The sequence below is a fragment of the Dipodomys merriami genome, unplaced genomic scaffold (assembly GCF_024711535.1).
Source record: "Dipodomys merriami isolate MVZ:Mamm:240054 unplaced genomic scaffold, mDipMer1.0.p SCAF_17, whole genome shotgun sequence".
NCBI classification, from domain to species: domain Eukaryota; kingdom Metazoa; phylum Chordata; class Mammalia; order Rodentia; family Heteromyidae; genus Dipodomys; species Dipodomys merriami.
Window position 1 is genome coordinate 290,861 of NW_027203048.1, and position 21,820 is coordinate 312,680.

At 38.5% G+C, this 21,820-nt stretch overlaps 1 protein-coding gene across 1 annotated transcript in view; it reads right to left on the reverse strand.

The window, feature by feature from the left end:
- The window catches only part of Nbas (NBAS subunit of NRZ tethering complex), a 285,029-nt gene that overhangs the window by 130,400 nt on the left and 132,809 nt on the right, over nucleotides 1–21,820 (reverse strand). Inside the window, exons 29-35 of the mRNA XM_070025017.1 lie at nucleotides 20,215–20,317; nucleotides 17,590–17,819; nucleotides 13,367–13,479; nucleotides 9,956–10,069; nucleotides 3,970–4,083; nucleotides 1,195–1,352; nucleotides 380–469 (exon numbers count right to left, since the gene is read on the reverse strand). Of these exons, the coding sequence (XP_069881118.1) occupies nucleotides 380–469; nucleotides 1,195–1,352; nucleotides 3,970–4,083; nucleotides 9,956–10,069; nucleotides 13,367–13,479; nucleotides 17,590–17,819; nucleotides 20,215–20,317 (922 nt within the window). The remainder of the gene's footprint in view (nucleotides 1–379; nucleotides 470–1,194; nucleotides 1,353–3,969; nucleotides 4,084–9,955; nucleotides 10,070–13,366; nucleotides 13,480–17,589; nucleotides 17,820–20,214; nucleotides 20,318–21,820) is intronic.

Consider the following 21,820-nt stretch of genomic DNA (forward strand, 5'->3'; position numbering starts at 1 on the left):
ATCACATTACAATGTAAGAGTATGAAGATTAACTACAACAAAATAAAGACCACACTGGTGAGTTATTAGAATTAGTCAGGACAAGATCTCTGGAAGAAGACAAAAGACTGGAAAGTAAATTGGGAGAGGCTGTGGGATGTGGTGGAAGGCCAGGGCTAGTCCTAGTTATTTCCTTGTGTAGTGGTTTCAGGTGTTTTATTTGCAATCACATGTTGAGTTCGACATATTTGTCATGTGCACTTTCTTGCATGTCATATTTCACACACCCAAAATTTGAAACACAGTCTCTACACACAGTTATACAAACCCTCCTCCTAGCTGGGGTTAGGTGTTCAATCTATACCTTTCCAACCCTTAACTCCCCTGCTTCAGAGCCTACCTCCTGTAATGTTTTATTAATTAATGGTGAAACACTGATGTTTTCTCTTCCTTCAGGATGGATCTCAAAATTCACTCTTTGGTACAGAATCTGAAACAAGAACAGGCTATATTAAAATGAGTTTTAATTTTCCCCTCTTTACAATGCACGTTTGAAATTTTAAAAATATTCTTTATTTTTCCTTTTGAGGAAAGGCATTGTTATTTCCTAGTGAATAGTCTTTGGCAACAAACATACTTTAGGACTTTACATGAATATTTCAAAAGTGAGAATTAACTGTGGAAAAACCTGGCACGTGATCTAATGAATGAAAGCAAGGTAAATGAAATTTCCACAGACCTCTCAGATTGTTACCAGAGTTTCTCAAAAAGAGCACGTATTCTACTTATGCAGACCTAGCCTCTGAGTTTTAGGAACATTTGCCCAACCCAGGTCCATATGGATCCTCAATTCCCAAAGGACACCAAAAGGAATGCTGTAACTCTCATAGTTTCAGAGACTATTTCACATGCTCATTCCCCATATATTTACCTTAGCTTTACCTTAAACTCAGTAATTCTTTTCTAATACTACTTTCAATTTTTCTCAAGACCAACTTGTTCCTTTCTTCTTTAATCTTTATGATAATGAATTCAGAGACATTGGTTAAGATTCTCCTATTTTCAAATCCCTTTTCAGGTAGGTCACAATCTATTTTTCTTGCATTAAAAAAAAATCACCACACATACCTAATCCACACTGTAACAAAATACACTTTAGCAAGGTCCAGGCTGTTTTGAATTTTGTTTTGTTTTGTTTTGTTTCGGCGCACTTACTTGTGCCTGTAGACTGCTGCTGGCTGTCAAAAGAAGTTCAATATTGCTAGCAGGGCAATGTGTCAAAGCAAAAGCCATGAGTTCTTGTCGAGTGGCCAAGTCCTGGTAACCTTCTGATTGTCCTAACTGGCTACAAACATCCCAACTTTTAGGATAACCTACAAGGTAGCCAAGAAAAAGACCATGATTTCCCAAAGTTATATAAGACACATCCAGGTAATGCTGATAGCTCACACTTGTAATCCTAGCTACCCACTAGGCTGAGATCTGAGAATATCAATTCAAAGCCAGCCTGGGCAGGAAATTCCCTGAGACTCTATCTACCAAAAATCCAAAGGGGAGTTATGACTTAGAGTACTAGTGTTCAGCAAAAAAGCTCAGGGGTATTGGCTCCCCCCTGAGTTCAAGCCCCAGGATTGGCACTAAAAAAAAAAGGTATATTCAAGATCAAACTGAAGAATACATACTGGATGCCAGGTCTCCTACTACCAAAGTAAAACTGAAGACATAATGGCATATGAGGCAGAAATTTAAGAATTTAAATTAGAAAAGGAAGATTAGGCTGATTAACAATCACAAAAAGTTCAATGCTACTCCAGACAATTTTCTCTGACCAACATTCACTTTTAGAGTAACTAAAAATGAATGGGAATATACATATATATTGTGCCCTGTTGTAGAATGAGTAAAATATAGATCCCTTAATTCAGAACGCTATGGCCCAGCCCAATTGCTTAGCACTCCTGTGAGCCTGTAAAAGCTATAACATACTTGCTTTACTGCTACTAAGGGACAATAATAACCCCTTTCCTCTTAGGTTGTTGAAAGGATAAGTAATACTTATAATTAAGAGCTCATCAGGAACTTCAAGGTGCTCAATAAAGAGATATTAAGATAGAAACACAGGTAGAATCATTCACTGTGCAGGAGAAGATAGATATCCAAGGTCAGTGCCAGAAACAGAGCCACTTCTTGATTCCTAGGAGAGATCATTCTTATTCTTAAAATATAATTGTATTCTTATTTGAAGGAATTCTAGCTTGAAAGTATGATTTTTCTTCCCCTGGGAACACAGGCCTCCATCCAGAATAACTTCTCCAAGTATATTAAGTAAAAATTAATTCATTCAAATTCTTAAAAGAGCTCTCTAAATAAATAATTTTGAATTGATAAAATATGTGTACAGAAAACAACTATTCTGAACTTCATATTACAAAGTCACTTGGTTAATATTATTTAATATAGTGCTTGTATGAAACCAAATTTCTAATGTCAGGGTTGTAAGTACCTTAATATGTTTGATTCCGGAGTGTTGTTTTGTTGTTGTTCTTGTTGTTTGTTGTTTGTTGTCCTGAGGCTTGAACTCAGAGCCTGGACTATTCCTGAGCCTCTCTGTGCTCAAGACTAACACTTTACCACTTGAACCACTGCACCACTTTTGGCTTTTTCTGTTTATGTGGTACTGAGGAATCAAACCAGGGCTTCATGCATGCTAGGCAAGCACTCTACCACTAAGCCACATTCCTAGACCTTTCCGGAGTTTTTAAATGTTATAAATAAATTGCCACAGATTGTCTCCTTCACCAACTAAACTTTCTCAACCAAGTCTCAACCTTTACTAGAATGCATTCCTCAGTTTCAGCAAGAATTCTCCTTTAAGTTGTAGAGTCAGGATGTCTACACCCTCAATATCTGACTGACTTCTTCATCTGCCACCCTTCAAACCTAGTCACCTTGGCCTGCCTTCTGGGGAAAATCCTATTTAATCAAGTTAGCAAGAACTTTCTAAATTTGATATTTCTTCTTAGTAATTTTCCATCCAGTGACTCCTCTTTTTTGCTCATTACCTGTAATATCCACCTGTATTTGTTGTGTTAGCAGTTGAGTCTAATCTGTCTCCTCACTGCAATAACACAATTGTCCTCAACAAGGTCTTCCAGACTATTATTAACAAGTATCAGAATCATTTTTCATTAATAGTAGACATACAAAGAGTGCATAAATCTAGCTTTGGATACAGCCCAGTGACAGAGCCCTTACGTGTAATGCATGAGGCCAGCACCAAATAACAAAAACAGTAGCAAAACAGTGCACGTATCCTTAGTACATAATTCCATGAGTTTTCATGAAGTGTTATACTCTGTTTTAACTACCCATTGTTGAAGTATAAGCAGTAGGTCATACAGTGTTTGGGCACAGGTACAGGAACACAGCATTTAGTACAAAGCCTATGATAAAATGATGTCACTTTCTACCAAAGAATATGTTCTTCAGATGATGAGTAATTCCATAAGAAAATCTGCTTACAATCCAGAGACAGGATTTTTGAATTTCAACATAGAAAATGTTAAGTTGCAAACTACTTCCCAATTTTTCAAAATTAGTTTGAAAAGCAATGCTCTTTTTACAAACTAAAGAATAAAAATAATGATATTGTAGTCACAAATTATCAATATTATTTAAATTTTATTTTATATATAAACACATGAATGTCATTAAAAATTACAAAACATATTCATTAAACTGTGATTATATTTTAAATAAGACCTGGAAAGCAATCAAAAGCTCAGATAAGGCATAACATCTGAATTCATTAAAATATTAATATATATACATACAGCATAAGTGCTTGACAGGGCTAATAAAATGTATCTCAAGCAAAAATGTGGCTAGCTTACTAATCAGGCCAATTGATTTAAGCACAGACCTTTTCCATTATTCATCACGTACAGAGCACATCAAGGAAGTGTTAGAATAAGTAAGGTGCCTACTCACCTGTGGCCATCAGCTCCTGACAATGCATATTTGCTGCTTTGTAGTCATGGAAACGAAGTGCTTGCTCTACTAAAAGGATTAGAACTTGTCCACGCCTTTCTTCTGGGTCTTCACCTGGAAGCACATGCAAATGAATTAATGATTAGGGCAGCATCAATTGATTTTAAAAAGCTCATTAACAGTGGTGGCCAAACTAATTCAAAAAAATAAAGCATAGGGATTAGACTATTTGTAAATGATTAGAGGATAAAAGGTTACAGTTATTTTGACCTTTCAATTGACTGACTGCATAGAAGTAGTCCCCAGTCTCCACAGAGATCAATGATTAATATCAGTTCCTAATTAAAATACTGAACCAAAAACTCCATACCAGAATGGACTACAGATCTACAGAGAAGTCTAGATCTTTCCCCAAACAAAGGAAAGAGAAGAAGCCCATACTTCCAAAGAAAACAAATTATATGAGTGACTAGTAGATAAAGTAAATAGATGAAGAAAACACAATCATAATATGTCTCATGTTAAAACTCAACAAATGCTGATTTTGTTGGGCTGTGACCTTGTCTTTCTATGCAAGAGGAGGGTGGGGCCAAGGAAAGAGGATGGGCAAATAAAGAACTCATTTGTACTACAAAATCAAGTAAGAGAGGAGTGGGATGAGAATGTTGAAGGAGTAACACTGATACAGACATATTATATTCATAACTGCACTATTAAATGGCACCTCCTTTGCACTACACTTAAAGATACATTTGTGAAACTCAATTCGTAAGCATGCCTGTAATCTCAGTACATGGCAGGCTGAAGCAGAAACACCATGATTTCAAGGCCAACCTAGGGTGCAGTACATAATGAGATTTATCTCACCACTACCACCAGGAACAGGAGAAAAAGGAGGAGGAAGAGGTGCAGGCAGAGAAATTACACTAGCAATTAAAATTAGCCAGTAGTATTTGGAAGCTAGAGCCAGAACTGAAGTATAGCCTACAGCACTGACAAAGACTGCTAGGTGGGCTCCTCTGCCTCATGTCCAGCATCACCAGGTCTGTTCTCCAGACGCAGTTTTAGCAAATATCCTATTAAGTTGGTTTATACAGAACCTCCACCCTAGACATCTCATTACCCTTGATATAGGACCAATTTCTCATTCCCCTAGAAGGGAACTCTGGCCTGCCTTCAGCAAGAATTATATATCCTGTTAGATCTGCTTAGCCCAAGATAAGTCCTCTTTGTATTTCCTATTCCACCCTCCCTAGTTTTCCTTGTAGGAGTTGGAATTGAACTTCTCCTTTACTGTGAAGCCATTAGGCTGAGACATCCCAACTGAAAAACAAATCCGTGGAAAGGGTTTCATGGAACTACAGCTATCACCTTTAGTAATTCCACAAAGGCCACTAGTGGACTTGGCTAACCCAGAATTCAGGAAAGGCAGAAAACAGTTTGTACCACCACACCAACAGCTATGGCACCGGCCTTAACAAATACATAATTCCTGAACCCAACGCTACACATGAACTATTAAAATTATTTCCTTTGTGTTTTAATATATTGGTGAGATACTAAAAGCACAAATTTAGGGTGAAATTTAACTGCCTGAAGATGCTTTCATGCACAGCAAACTTGTACACAGATGGCTATTTCAGTGGTATGTTTAGGATTTGGTTGTTCTTGAACTGTGGATGGTCCAGTATGTTTGAGAATGCCACGTGAAATTTGGGCAGTTATAAGAACCCTAGAAGACCTGAGAGTTGGTACTGGACTGTAGAGAATGCTACAGTATTATTTATAAAGTCTGTTTCACCCAGGTGGAAAAGCTGACTTGAGTACTGGAAAATTTACTATTCCATCTTCAAGAGTTCACAGGACATCTTCATGACTCATTACTCAAGAACGTATACCAAGAGGAACACCTAAACGCCAAACACAATAGAGCCAACTACTTGAGAGATGAAGAATGGGAATGTCATGGTTCAAGGCCGGCCCTGGAAAAAGTTTGTGGGCAAAAAACAAATCTATGACCCTAATGAGCACCCTGTAATCCCAGCTGTTCAAAGACTGAGGCAGGAGGGCACAATTTCAAGCCCAGCCTGCACTTCTTCGTGAGTTTGAGGTGGTCTGAGCTGTGCAGGGAGACCCTGTCTCAAAAACAAAAAAAGAGAGAAAGAAAAAACCCTACATCCCACTTCCTAGTGACTTTATCTTCATGTAGTCAAGTTATCTATGCATATAGATATTGATGTATCATGACCATATCTTGATGGTATGGGCCTTGTGTAAAAAAGCTGTTTGTAATCATAAAGTTGCTTTGATTTGATGATATAAACTTTTAAGCACTGAACTATGGATAATGATTGATGACGAACTATGAAGATCAGTACAGAACTAGTCAGAAGAAAGTGCTAAAAATTCAGTAGCAAAACTTTCAGATAATCTGACTTAGCTTCTGATGTTAAACAGTAAATCCCAGCAGCAACCATAGATACAGTGGTACATATAGTAGAGTGGAGGGATTTCATTTTGTTACTCTTTATAAAAAGTTACAGTTTATTCCCTGTGTTTAAAGAAAATGTTCAAGTAGTATAAACACTGATGTATAAAGTGCTTTACAAAAAATGGAAAGAATCTTAAGTGTAACTAACCAGAAACCATTAACCACCTACAACTAAATGTTCTGGTCTCAGGCTTCTTTTGTGCAAAGCACTGACTTTTCACTTGGGCCTAGATCTGCCCAATGGGTAACTAAAAGCAGGACACAAATCTGGAATCGCTGCATCTTTGTACTTGCTCTGTGTTAGTCTCTCCTGTAGTCACCCTGGAATTCAGGGACAACTACCTCTTGTGACACAGAGTAATCTAACCCCAGGCAGCAATGACTTCGTCACTATGACAAGGCCTTCACCTTCTTTGCATGCCCCCTTTTGTTCCTCTCATATGTAATCTAAGGGCTCACGTTTTTACCCCAAAAACAACATTAATGACAGTGGTCCCCTTATCTTACTAGTACATCAATAGTGATTAAAGTTCCTTTTCTGTTTTTCAGGTATTCCAGATATTTGTTCTCTTAAAATTTTATCTTTAAAGACTTTATTTGTTTTTTTTTAATTTATTTTTTATTTTTTAATTGTGAAAATACTATACAGAGGGGTTACAATTACATGGGCAAGATCATGAGTACATTTCAAGCATTGTACCCTCCTCCTTTGTTTCCCCTTCCCATCCCTTCCCATCCTCCCCCTGCCTCCCCCACACAATCCTCCCCCCCAATCCTCCTTATCCCTTTCCCCCCACCAAAGTTGTAAAGTTTGTTTTTGACATAATGACTTGTACATCTCATTGTATAAGTCCACCTGTATCCCTATTTAATGGGTCCACCTACATCCCTATTTAAATGATTTGTTTTTTCCCTTCCCCTCCACAAATTATAACAACATCAAAATACAGTGAAAGCAGGGGTTATACTGTGGGGGAGGGGCATACAAAGCAACAAAGAAATGATCTTATAAAAGTGCTAAAAACAATCGCATGAAAGAATAAAACATTTGATTACATATCTTAGGGTTCATTTCCCTAACATCAACTTATCTGACCTTTTCTGCTTGACTCAGACATATACTAGTTATTGCAAATAAGGGAAACCATGGGACCTATGTTTCTTTGGGCCTGGCTTACTTCACTTAATATAATTTTTTCCAAGTCTTTTCATTTCCTAACAAATGGGGCAATGTCATTCTTTCTGATGGAGGCATTTTGCTGTATCCTGAGTAGGCCACAAAGTCACAATTCCAAAGCTTCAGCCTCCTAACAGCTAAGATCATGGGCATGTTCCCACAGGCCTGTTTTAATGCATTATTTTCTACAACATCAAACCAAGAAATCTAGAAATATCTGATAACTTCTGTGCTAGCAGCCAAATATATGCCAAAGTCTGTTGAATAAATAAAATACAAGAGGTTCACTTTGCACAATTACATAGTGTCAAAAAGAGAAGAGACTGAGTATGGTCAGATTAGCATTTATTAAAGTCAATGACTCAGAACCATCTGACTTAATAAAGCAAAAGATCCCTTGGTAAGACTGCAAAGATCCAAGGTAGAATAAGTCTTCTATCTGAAACTGTCAAGGAGGATCAATGAGGTCATGCTAGTTTTGGGGTTCTATCTCAAACTGCAGAAGGAGCACTGTGACAAGGGCTTAGTTAAGATAGAAAAGGTATTACATTTCATAACTATTAGTATGTTTATTACATGAACTAAGGTGGCTCAAAATAAATATATGTTCAATGAATTATACATACTAGCCTTGTGTTTTGATGATACTACACTAGATTATAATACTGATTTCACATGGAAATTTGTGAAATAGGATGTGGCCAATGGGCCAAGTATTAAAACTAAAACAACTGGACTACAGAGGTTTCCATATGCCTGCATGTACCCTAAACACCTGTAAATCCTGCTAGGCATATGCAAGAATGAGGCAAACACACGCAAGCTGCTCTGTAGGACTGAAGGAGATGTTCTTCCTATTCACACGGGCTGCCAGGACCACTGATCCATATTCCTCTTCCTATTTTTCTCTGCTAAGCAACATAATAAACTGTTATCCTCAATTTGTTTTGTACAATGGAAAGGTGACCACGCAGATATTCATGAAATTAAATGAGATAAAATATGTAAAAATTTCACCAAAGAGTTAATGCACAAAGTTTTCTAACATGTCTTCACTTACAAGAAAGATGGTAATCATAACATTTCAATACAGATACATAATTCCATAACATACGTGCTGAATCGTTCCAGAAACTACTAACCCTTACTCAAAAGGTACTCAACTGGCACCTATAAACACATATTTTGATGTTCACTTCGAGTGATAAGATGGACACACAAAACTTCAGTAGCGAGACAGACTCGACAAATGGGACAACCTTAAAATAAAACATTTCTGCACAGCTAAAGACATAGCAACCAAACTAGAAAGACAGCCAACTAACTGGGAAAAAATATTTACCAGCAATATATCAGACAAGGGGTTAATATCCAGTATATTCAGGAAACTCAAGAAACTAATCCCTCCCAAACCCAACAAATCAATTACTAAATGGGCAAGGGAATTAAAGAGAGACTTCTCAGAAGAAGATATAAAAATGGCAAAGAAACACATGAAGAAATGTTCACCATCCCTGCTTATAAAGGAAATGCAAATAAAGACAACCCTGAGAAACCACCTTACCCCAGTCAGAATGGCCCACATCCTAAAGTCAGCTAATGACAAATGCTGGAGGGGATGCGGAGAAAGAGGAACTCTATTACACTGCCGGTCGGAATGTACAGTTACACAGCCACTTTGGAAAGCAGTCTGGAGGGTCCTCAGAAAGCTAAATATTGACCTCCCCTATGACCCAGCCATATCACTCCTAGGCATCTATCCTGAACAACAGGAACCAGGATACAAGGACACCTGCACCTCCATGTTCATTGCAGCACTGTTCACAATAGCCAAGATATAGAAACAACCCAGATGCCCCACTACAGATGAACAGATACAAAAATTCTGGTATTTATATATAGTGGAATATTATGCAGCCATTAGAAAGGGCAAAATAATGGCATTTGGAGGGAAATGGATGGAACTAGAAGAAATCATGTTGAGCAAGGTAAGCCAAGAGCAAAGAGACAAGAGGCACATGGTCTCCCTGCTAAGTGGATATTAAATCCAAAACATAAGGTGATATGACAAAGTTAATAAGACTCAAGAAACAAAGGACCTCCACTCATCTGGTCGAATCATTACTAAATAGGCCCATGCTGCTGATCATATATATGGTATATTGTGCACACCAGGGGGAAACACAATACAAATTTCACAATACTGTGAAATTTGTGAAATTATGTAATCACTTAATCACAATAAAAAAAATTACCAAAAAAAAAAAAAAAAAAAGAAAGGAAAGAAAACTTCTGTAGCTTAACATTCAAACACTTACCTGCAACCTTGAGCAACTCCGCCAGGCTGAGAAGCTTAGCAGACTGTTTGTAACATGTGGGAGACTGGGAAATACACTCCTTAATGAGGCTGATTCGATCTGAGCACAGTCGCACTACAAAAGAAAGACATACTAAAGAACTGCAACGGCAGACATCACAAAAGGGTGCTGTGACCACCACCAAGTAAGGTAATCAAACTGAATGAAAACAGACTCAAGTGGGGCACAGGGGCTCATACCTACAATCCCAATCAGGAATACATAATAAGACACTGTTTCAAAAATGTAAAATAAATAAAGCAGGGACCAGGTACAGCAGATCACCCCATCTGCTAGGAAAGAGGAGACAAAGTGGATCAGGACTCAGAGCCAGCCCAGGCAAATAAAGTTACCAAAACCACATTACAAACAGTAAGCCAGGTGAGATGGCACACCTGTGATCCCCGCTTACCCAGGAGGTACAGACAGGAGGGTCATAGTCTGAGGCAGACCGCACAAAAAAAAGCACGCGAGGGCTGGGAATGTGGCTTAGTGGCAGAGTGCTTGCCTGGCATGCATGAAGCCCTGGGTTCCATTCCTCAGTACAACATACACAGAAAAAGCCAGAAGTGAAGCTGTGGCAGAGTGCTAGCCTTGAGCAAAAGCAGCAAAAAGCAGCTCAGGGACAGTGCCTAGGCCCTGATTTCAAGCCCCAAGACTGGCAAAAACATAAAAAATAAAAAGCATGAGATACTATCTAATTAAAAGCAACTAAAGGCTGTGGGCAGGGCTGGAGGAATAAAGCAGCTAGCAAGCTAGCAAACAGGCGTTTAAACCCTAGTACCACCAAGAAAAACCCAAAGTTGTTTTCAGATCAATGAAAACTAAATAAAATGTGCATGTACAAAAATAAATTATTGCTTCTGAATACATCATGTACAATATAGATATTTTCTTTACAAGTAAACTTCTAAAACATGGCCAATGAATTGGCATCCTGAAGTTACAAAAATGGGTCACCTTTAACAAGGGCCATGTCAGGACCTAATACCAACCCTCTATACACAACCACAAAACCAAGGTAGAGAACTAAGACCACTGACAGCCATGGATCACCATTTCCTCCACACCCTCATTTGATGTGAAACTCAAAATTTAGTTCCTCCTCTCCTTGTTTCTCCTAGGCAATGCATATTACTAACTTTCAAGTATTTTAAATGTATTTGGAGGAGTCTAACGGACTCCAATTACCAGGTGAAATGACATTTATACTTTATCTTCTAAATCTCTCTACAATCGCTACACCGTTGTCTTTTACTGCTGACAGAAAGTACATATATCAGCTTGAATTATATAAGTAGCTAACAGACACACAGAGACACAAATACACACACACACACACACACACACACACACACACACACACACACACACACACACACAAACCACAGTGATTTAATATAAAAGCAGAAAAGTCACATTGTGCTCCACTCTTCCTTAATTGAAAACTGCAATAAATGTTACTGATTTTAATAAGCTAAAAATGTCTCTTAGTAACTTTAACTAATCTTCAAAATTTTAAGAAGCTTTGAGCTCAAAAATTGCATTAATGGTACAACTGAATAGAATCTTCTCCCAAATGAAAATTACCTGACATAGACTTTATAAAGATGCTATAGGATATGTGTAATTACACACAAATTACTTCCAAGAGATGATATTCAAGGTTACAATAGTGATGTCTCTTTCAAGTCTAATAAATCTGAGAAGCAGAACTTTAATTTTGAGCAAATCTACAGTGATGACCCTGTGAACTCAAGAGTGTCTGATTCATATTCCCACAGGTCCAGTCAACTCTAACACTAAAAGGGACAAACAACAAGGAACAAGGAACTTATACCAGGCCATCACTATTTGAGGGGGGAGGGAGATAGGGAAGAAGGGGAGAGAAGGGACAGCTATAGTGTAAATTGGAAGGAAGTCTGCTCTGTTTCTCCCATCCTCATTTCTAACCTTTTCTACAGTAAGAACAGAGATTAAAGAAGACAGAAGGACAGCCAAGCACACTGCAGAACACCTGGACCTCCCTCTCATATAGGGCACTGGGGTCCTGGGTTTCAAGAGTTTGAAGAGACTGAAAGCTACTTGTCAAGTGAGGTCAGGTAAGGCCAGAATATTGTGAGATGTGTCCTGTTCTCACAACACAAAGTTGCTAAGAACATGGCTGTGAGACAGGAGGCAGGTTGACGTGGCATCTAAATGTCTTTTATTACTGAAAATGAAATGCTAACTCTAAGCCAAAATCTGTGATTATTACTTCTGCTTTAAAAAAAAAAAGTAGAACTGACTGAATTAAAGAATACACTGGTTCTGGGAATGTAGCCTTATGGTACAGTGCTTGCCTAGCATGCATGAATCCCTAGGTTCAATTCCTCAGTACCATATAAATAGGAAAAGCTGGAAGTGGTAATGTGGCTCAAGTGGTAGAGTGCTAAACTTGAGCAAAAGACGCTCAGGGACAGTGCCCAGGCCCTGAGTTCACGCCCCAGGATTGGCAAGATACATACATAATGCATACACACACACACACACACACACACACACACACACACACACACACACACACACACACACACACACACACACACACACACACACACACACACACACACACACACACACACACACACACACACAATTATTTATACTGGGCCAGACACTGGGTTCATTCCTTTAATCCTAGCTACTCAAGAGGCTGAGATATGGGGATCGCAGTTCAAAGTCAGCCTGGGCAAGAAAGTACATGAGACTCTTATCTATAATTAACCACCAAAAAGCCAGAAATGGAACTATTGCTGAAGTGGTAGAGTCCTAGTCTTGAGTAAAAATCCCAGTAACAGTGCCCAGGCCCTGATTCAAGGTGGAAAAAAAGGTAAAAACTAAATAGATTTTTAAAAATAAAATAAAACACACCACACACACACACACACACACACACACACACACACACACACACACACACACACACACACACACGCACGCGCAGAGTCAGTCGGGCATGAAAAGAAAAAAACATAGCTAGTTAAACATCTATTAAATAAAATACAATATATAAATTATGTCAAAACTGATGGCAATGTGAAATTCTCAATCATAATCCTCAATATCTATTTCTGTTTTTATCCAATAGCCTCGCTCCTTCTGCTAATGTTATTTTTTCAAAGACTGCAAGTATGAACTGTAAATAATAATTTGTGCCCAAAAATAGTAGCTTTATTGCTTAATTTCTGTTTCCACTTGAATTCCACTGGATAGGAAACAAAACTGGAATCTAATGCTCATTATTCCTTAGTTTCTGAGAACTAAAAAGGTATAATAGTAAATTAGTGCAAGTTACGCTGATAACACTGTAATACAAAACAGAAAACTTACCTTGCAAAGGCAAGATCTTTACTCCAAATTCTTCAAGACATCCAAGTGCCTGGATGAGGTCAAGCTCCTCCTGAATGGCAGAGGGTCTATCTGTTATCAGCTGTAAACAGCACCTAAAAGAAAGTAGACATGCTTTTCATTTTTAGTTTAAAGATTAGTTGCCCAAAACCCCCTCCACATTTTTTTACTTCTAAATTTTGTTTGTTTGGGTTCTTTTGTTGTTTTCATCATTGTTTTGTTATGCTGTTAGCAGTGCTTGAATTCTGGGCCTTGTATTCTCACTCAGCTTTTTCACTCACAGTTGGACTCTACCACTTGAGCCATGTCTCTAGCCCCAGACGTATTTTGTAAAAGATGGCTCAGTGCAAGAGGCTCACACCCATAATCTTAGCTTCCAGGCGCTGGATACCAGTTCAAGGCCAGGCTAGACAGGACACTCAGGTTTGTTCAACCAATAAAAAAGCATGGCGACATGAGTCTATCATCCTATCAATGCAGGAAGTGTAAACAGCATTGCAGCCCAAGATATCCCAGGCATAAAGGTAAGACTCGAAAAATAAATAAAGCAAAAAAGGGTGAGAGTCATGGTAAGAAACCTGTGTAGCAAACACAAGGCCCTGAGTTCAAAGCAAACATGTTCAATCAAGTTAACCTCCTTTATTGAACAACAGAGGACCAAACAAATATTACTAAGAATCCACTACATTCCAGGCATTGGGCCTGCCAGATGTTTTCTTTGACCTTCATTCTCACACTAAACCCACATGGGAGGCAAATATCAACATATGCTTTAAGAGGGAAAAGCTGGCTAAGAGGCCAAGTGATTTGGCCATGAATACACCGACATTACTAATGGCATCATGACATGAAGCACCATAACTCTTTCTAGCATTCTTCCACTCATGAAAAACAAGGTAATGATTATATCAGACAGGACAGTTTTTAAAGAGGGAATTCAAGTAATTCCAGGTTTCCTTCTAGAACAAATAAGAATGTTATAACTTGGTCTCAACTTTGTACTTCAGAAGAAATGATTTATAAAAAATACACAACAAACATTTTTTTCTAATTGAAGAAAACAAAGTATCCATTGGTAATACAGGGCTAAGATAAACTACAGGCTACAGTGGTTTGCTAAACTAAGAATGTGTAATATTCATGGACTGTTTCATTTTGCTTTATTTTGAAATAGGTCTCACTATGTTGTCCTAGGAGGATTAAAATTCAGGCTCAAGTGATCCTCCTGCCTCTACCTCCTGAGTAGTTGCAATTACAAGCATGCATCACCATGCAGAGCTCCATGGAATAGCTTAGATAAAATCTTTTAAAATTTAGAGAACGTATTCTTCAGAAAAGTTTTATTCAGTAAATGACCTTATTACCTGAAAGGAATGTGCAAAGTAACACTGGATGACAGGAGCAGAAAAGACAAATTGTCATCAGGCCACAAAGAGTTCAGACACCAAGTCCAGCATCGATGTGACCAGGCATGTAAATTTGTGGGAATTTAATCAATTGAGCACTCACATATATTGTTGTCTTCAGTGTAAAATATCCACAAGTTTTGGTGGTTTCTGTCTAAATTTTAAAGGCACTCAAAAGCAGAACCCATAACTCCAGCCAAGGGCACTTATTCTACAGACTGGCTCACCCATGTTCAGTAATACTGTTACAGTGGTTCACTATCAGGTTGTTTAAGAAAGGAAAGAAAACACAACAATTTTGAACTACATTCTATGAAAGGCAAGCAATGGAATAGTTTATAACTATCAAAAAAGTATGCAATACCTGTGTGTACTCATATGGTAAAACATGTAATATAGAACACCAATTTAAAAAGCAAGGTATATCAATAGTAAGAACTTACAGCCCAGACAGAAAAGTTCATGAGACTCTTATCTCCAATTAACCACAAAAAAAAAAAAAAAAACAGTCACTCAAAAGGTAAAGTGCCATCCTTCAGCAAAAGGAATTCGAGTCTCAGTACTGGTACATGCACACACACACACACACACACACACACACACACACACACACACACACACACACACACACACACACACACACACACACACACACACACACACACACACACACACACACACACACACACACACACACACACACACACACACACACACACACACACACACACACACACACACAGAGCTGGGGAATAAAGGTAGGGAAGCAGTTCACTGCTTTTTCCTCAATAAAAGTACTAAACAATCCAGGCACCGGTGGCTCATGCCTATAATCCTGACTACTCAGGAGGCAGAGACCTGAGGATTGTGGTTCAAAGCCAGCCTGGGTAGGAAAGCCCATTGAGACTCCTATCTCCAATAAACTACCAAAAAAAAAAAAAAAAAGCTGGAAGTGAAGCTATAGGCTCAAGTGGCAGAGCACTAGCTTAGGAAAATCAGGTTTCAGGACAATGTCCAGGCCCTCAGTTCAAGCCCCAAGACTAGCAAAAACAACAACAACAAAAACCCTAACTAACTAAACACTAACTAAACACACTAAATTCATCTATAAAAATGCATGGGCTATTATCCATGCTGACATAACTTTAAATACTGTGCTACATTTGGATTCACAGTTCACAGTAAGCTCACAAATCCATATATATGTACATGTCATCTGCTTAAAATTGAGGTGCATCCTTGTGGGAGAGAAGGGGAGCAATGGACAAGAAGTTCTATCTATAATGATAGCCTTTAAAATGCTCTCTGAGAAACACCTGCCACAAAGGTTTAGTTCAAACACAATTCCCAGTTTCAAAGGTCATTTGATTTTGACATTTTCATCATCTGAAACAAAAATAAAATCCTTTAGGGAAAAATAAGAAAAGACATAGTTAACTACCTTAAACAGTTTTGTCAAGTTCAATAACCTAGTCGGAGAAAAGATGATGCTTTCTGAGAGAAGGCATCACAGCGGGGGGAAAAAGCAATCGTTCACTTTTAATGAAGTTGAGATAAGAACTAGTCACCTAGAAGAAGAAACATGTATCTAGATGGTTACTATAATTACTGTCTCAAAAAAATCCCAAATAAACATGAAATTTAAAGGCAAAAAGTTGCTGATTCATACATTAGAAAGATTATTTTGTCATTTGCAAAGAAATGAAAGAACCTGAAAAAAAATCATGTCACATGAAGTCAGGCCCGAGAGACAAAGGGTGCGTGTTTCCCTCCTATGTGGAGCCTACAATAATTTATAAATACATAAGTAAACACTTCAGGGTAGTACCCAGGATATATCAGTATATTAGCTAAAATATGATCGATTAAAGAGAGAACTCAAAGGATGTAATTCCTTAGAAAGGCTAATTCACAGTCCAACAACATAAACTCCAGGAAATGATTACTCAAAAAAATGGGGGTTGGATCAAGAAGAAGGATGAGAGACAAAAATGGAAGGATTGACATTAAGATACTCCTAATGTGTACTCTCAAAGTGGCAAGGTGAATAGAAGCTCCTCTGTAGTATAACTACTTAAAGATAATTTTAAAAAAATAAAATTATTGGTATAAAAATAACAAACAGATAAGTCACCATTAAACAGAATATAAAGTTTGTTGTTGTTAAGTAGGAAGTAGATATTTCATTATAATAAAAAAAGAACCAATTCAAAAAACTTTCCTGAAGCTTTTAAGGTTCCTTAAAAAAAGGATCACTTAATACAGAGGTAATAAGTAAAAAAATCAGTGTAATTGTGAAGAACTACAAAAGCTCAGAACCTAAGTATACCTTCTAAGTAAATCACATAAGAGCAGTAGAAACACGATAGGCCAGGAAAGGAGATAAATTTATAACCTAGAACTTGCTAACAGGAAGGCACTCTGGAATTTTATCACCTAATCAGGGCCCTTGCTTCTAAACAGCCAGATGCTGCTGCAGTGGAGACAGGGCCCAATACATGCAGAAACCAGAGTTTGAATTTATAGGTGAGCCATGAGTATCTTCTAACAAAAGGGAAACACAGATTTTCCGATAGGTAGTAAAACTCACTTAGCAGAAAACACATCAGAGGAAAAGGGTCAAGAAGTTAATGGATACTCATCATTCATTATCTTTCTTACTATATTCAAGCAACAAATAACTGAGCCCCATTCAGTGTTGTACTTGAGGTAACCTGTGGTTTGGGTAAAGAATAGCTCTACAGTGAAGTCTGTGCATCCTGATTCTTCCCTCTGATGGAAGAACATGGAGTCACCTACCTGGCCAGATCCATGCAACTGTCAGTGAGGTTGGTGGATGAGTTGAAGTACTCTCTGCTGGCAGCCAAGACCAAGTCAATGCTTTTGTGGTAACCGACCCTGTACTGAGGCCGTCCTTTATGGGCTGCAATAGCGGGAAGATTTGCTGAACAGGCCGTGTGTTGCATCATCTGTCCTGCAAGGTGGATGTTTTCAAGGCGACTGGAGCACAGAAGGCTTTCGGTAAATATCTGGGGAAAAAAATAAAAAGCTGGAATTAATGATTGAAGAAAGACTCAGTTGTCAACAAAAAAAAGGTTCTGAAATCCAACAAAAATAAATTAAAAATGCATCCAAGCGCAGCTGGTTGCATAATTGTAAATATACTAAATCACCATGAGTTGATAGATATCTAAGTTTATATTACATGATTCTGACCTCATTAAAAAAATCTGACCTTTTCTGCTTGACTCAGACATATAAAGTTAAATCTCATTCAAAAGGGAGGGAAAATGGTGGATTTGATGTCAGGTAACTAAGGAGACCATAATCTGAAGAGACAAAGAAGGAAGAGTACCAGGAATCAAGAAAGGGGAGGGGAAAAAAAAAAAAAAAAAACCAGAAAAATCACCCAACAGTCTGCAAGCCCAGTCCAGACTCCCAAGGAGAGGGAAGAAAAACCTGAAGACCTAGTGAGAAGGAAGCACAAAAGACCTTGGTGCTTGACAGGCAATTCCAGATCCCACCCTCCTGGAAGCCTGAGCTATCCTAGCACCATAATCCTCCTAATCTTAGCATCCTCAGTAGCTAAGATTACAAGGCCACCAGTACTCAGTTTCAAAACTATTCATTTTCAGTAATCTATACAAATACTTATTTACTAAAATCACATTGAATTCAAAGCTAAGTAATTTTACAAAATGAAGAGTTAATTTTTATAATTTTTACTTCATCAGTAAGTCAGGAGAAATGAAAACAAGAAATGCCCTATATATTGTTTTATGTTTGGCTTGACAAGAAAATTCAAAAAACTTTTTTTTGGGGGGGGGGATCCGGTCGTGGGGCCTGAACTCTGGGCCTGGGCGTTGTCCCTCAGCTCTTCAGCTCAAGGCTAGCACTCTACCACTTGAGCCAGAGCCACTTCCGGCTTTTTTCTTTTTGATTATGTGGTGCTGAGGAATCGAACCCAGGGCCTCAGGCATGCAAGGCAAGCGCTGTACCACTGAGCCACCTTCCCAGCCCCTCAAAAAACTTTTTACACTGCATCCCAATAAAAATGAGTTAAGTTTGATCAGTTTCCCATTATATGGAAAACTTATGATTACCATGCGTAATCATAAGTAATATACTACCTTCCAAAATAATTAGCAAATACCACTGAATTATTCCTTTAGTCAAATGACAACTATCTTGTAAGTCTCTTTAATATCTCAAACAGTAGGATATGCACTGTGGGCATGAGGAAGACATGAAGCAGCTCATGATCAAATTAAAGAAACAACTATGTTTTAAGGAAAGTCTTTAGTAAAAGACTTAGTACTAAGATCCTCCTTTTAGAAAAAGGAGGATGTCTTAGGAGGTACATCTTATAGAGATCTTTCCAAGTAAGATCAAGAGGAATACATTCTAACCAAAGAGAATATATGCAAGCAAAGTCACAGAAACAGGCAAAAACACAGGAAGCAAAATTAATTCAAGCCAGATGGGATGGAGAGACTGGAATATAAATAATACTACAGAGACTGACAAGGCAGGGAGTGGGCAAGAAGGCTGCAATCCATTGTGGGTTTCCAAACACAAGCACAGGTACTTTGTGGGGAATACAGAACAAGCAAGGAATGTTCAGAAGAAGATCACCAAGAAAAGTTTACCGTTAGACGATGGTGGCTCAAGCCTCTAATACTAGATAGTAGAGACTGAGATCTGAGGTTAATGGATCAAACCAGCAGGGGCAGAAAAGTCCTAGAGACTCTTTTATCCAATTAACCCATGAGAAAGCTGGGATTGAAGGTGTGGCTCAAGTAGTAGAATGCCAACCTTGAGCATAAAAGCCAAGTGAGAACATGAGGCCTTAAGGTTAAGCTCAAGTACCAGTACAAGGAAAAAAAAAAAAAAGATAAGAAGAAAAACGGCTTTAGAAAACTTCGGGTACAAAGAAAAAAAAAAGATACAGACACAGAAAAACAAAACATGGTTCCATTTAGCAGAGATGAAGACAGGTAGGAGAAACATGGAATGCTTTTCAAATAAAATTAATAAGCTTTGGTGTTATTTTAGGGATTTTGTTTGCTTTAGCTGAGTACTAAACTCAGGGCTCTGCATAGAGTTAAACATACACTCTCCCACTGAGCTACACCCCAACCATTAGCTGTATTTTAGTGTCCACCAAAACTGTAGAAATGAGAGAAGTTGTACAGAGTCAAGCACTATCTGAGAATTAACCCACTAAATGGATGGCATTGTAAAAATAAAGAAGATAGAGGGTAAGTATGAAAGTGACAAAACCGTCAAACACTAGCCACTTCTCAGCTATCATTTGATCACAATGTGACTTTCAGGGCAGCTTATGACCATCTCTCCTGTGGCTAGTGAAGTACCACAACCCCTATCTCTAAAGGAGGAAGAAACATGTAGACTTGTATTTACCTCATAGCAAGCATCCGCGTCTAGGCATGTGTACACGGTCTCCTGCATAGTTAACATGTCCTGCAGCAATGTTCTCCAGTGAGACTCACTGACAGGAGGCTGTCTGGAGGTGAGGAGAAAAGAAAAAAAAATTTTTTAAGCTATTTTTCTTTAATTCACCAAAAAGTGGAGAACACTAAACACCAACACTATCTATTGTTCTCCACACGATATTGGCCCCACGTGACTGGCAGGAATTTATCTCCAGCTCATTTGAATTTCCAGGACAAAATCTGGGTTGAAGATGGAAGGAAAGTTGGGCAGCCACATGTGCATCTATGTAAGAGGTACTGCAAAACAAGCCTCTGAATTGGCTGCTTAGACTCAAACTTAAAGCAGCATTAGCCATTAGAGGCAAAGAAAAACAAGCTGTAGGGTTCAATGGCAAAAAAAAAAAAAAAAAGCCCAGGTAAAGTGAAGCAGAGAAGGCCAGCCTCCTGCACCAGCCTCCCAAGTTGCTGGGATGGCAGGCACATGCAACCACACCCAGACTGTAAAATTTTTAATAAGCCTGTGCTTCATTGGCTATGGAATTTTATATTTATCACACAAAATGATCAATTACCCTTGTTCCAAATGCAATAAGGCACTGGGGAACAGTTTTGTCTCTACACAAATATAGCAATCAGAATATCTGCCGGTATGCCAGGATGATCCATGACATATTTCTGTCTGTTTGACCTTGGCACCTGCATTCCTCTGAAGGGCTCTTTCAGATTGGGTGTGCAGGTAGAGATGAGACGATGTGCTGAAGCAAGTGTCCCTGTCACAGCAGCTCGGGACCATCTGTGCCCGGCCCTGTGTGGCATCACTCAGTCTCACAGCCAGCTTATGGCTCTGCAAGCCAGCTTATGTTCTGGGACAGATGGCTTTAGCATTTGCTCACACATGGCTAGCCATAAGTGGGGTTCTAATTAAAATTAATTACAAGACATTATTTATAATAGCCTTCTTCAGAAAACATTCAATAAGTAAGAACCAATGAGAGATTTTGAAGAAAGAAGAGGTTTACAAATCAACACAGATTCCTGAAGACAAATGCAGTCGTAAGTTGCAGTGCTGGAAAGAAGGTGGATTTCTCATGGAGAAATGGGATTGTATTCAAGATGGTAAAGCCTGGGTTCATGACAGATGATGAGATCTGCCAGGTTTCAAATATGAACAAGACTATTCCAGAGATACAAAAGCCCAAGACTTGGTAACGTACATAAAATAGTCAAGATGTGTTTCAAGGAGACCACATTGAAAGCAGCCATATTTCTGCAAATAGTCACTGTAAGCAAATCACCATGAGGAGAGATTAACCACAGGGACTACAGAAGTATGTAAGCAAGGAAGGATGGAAGGTGGCCACAGTAACTGCAAAGCTTTCTTATCAAAGAGCAGTTCTAGAACAGGCAGCACAATATTGCAAATGTCTACTCTCTGTAGTTAAAAAGAAAGTGTAAGACTTAAATCATCAACACTATGTGGGCACAGTGGCCCACTCACTCCTGTTACCTGGAAGGCAGATATTAGAGGACTTCAGTTTGTGGCCAGCTCAGGCAAAAAGTCAGCAAGATCTAAA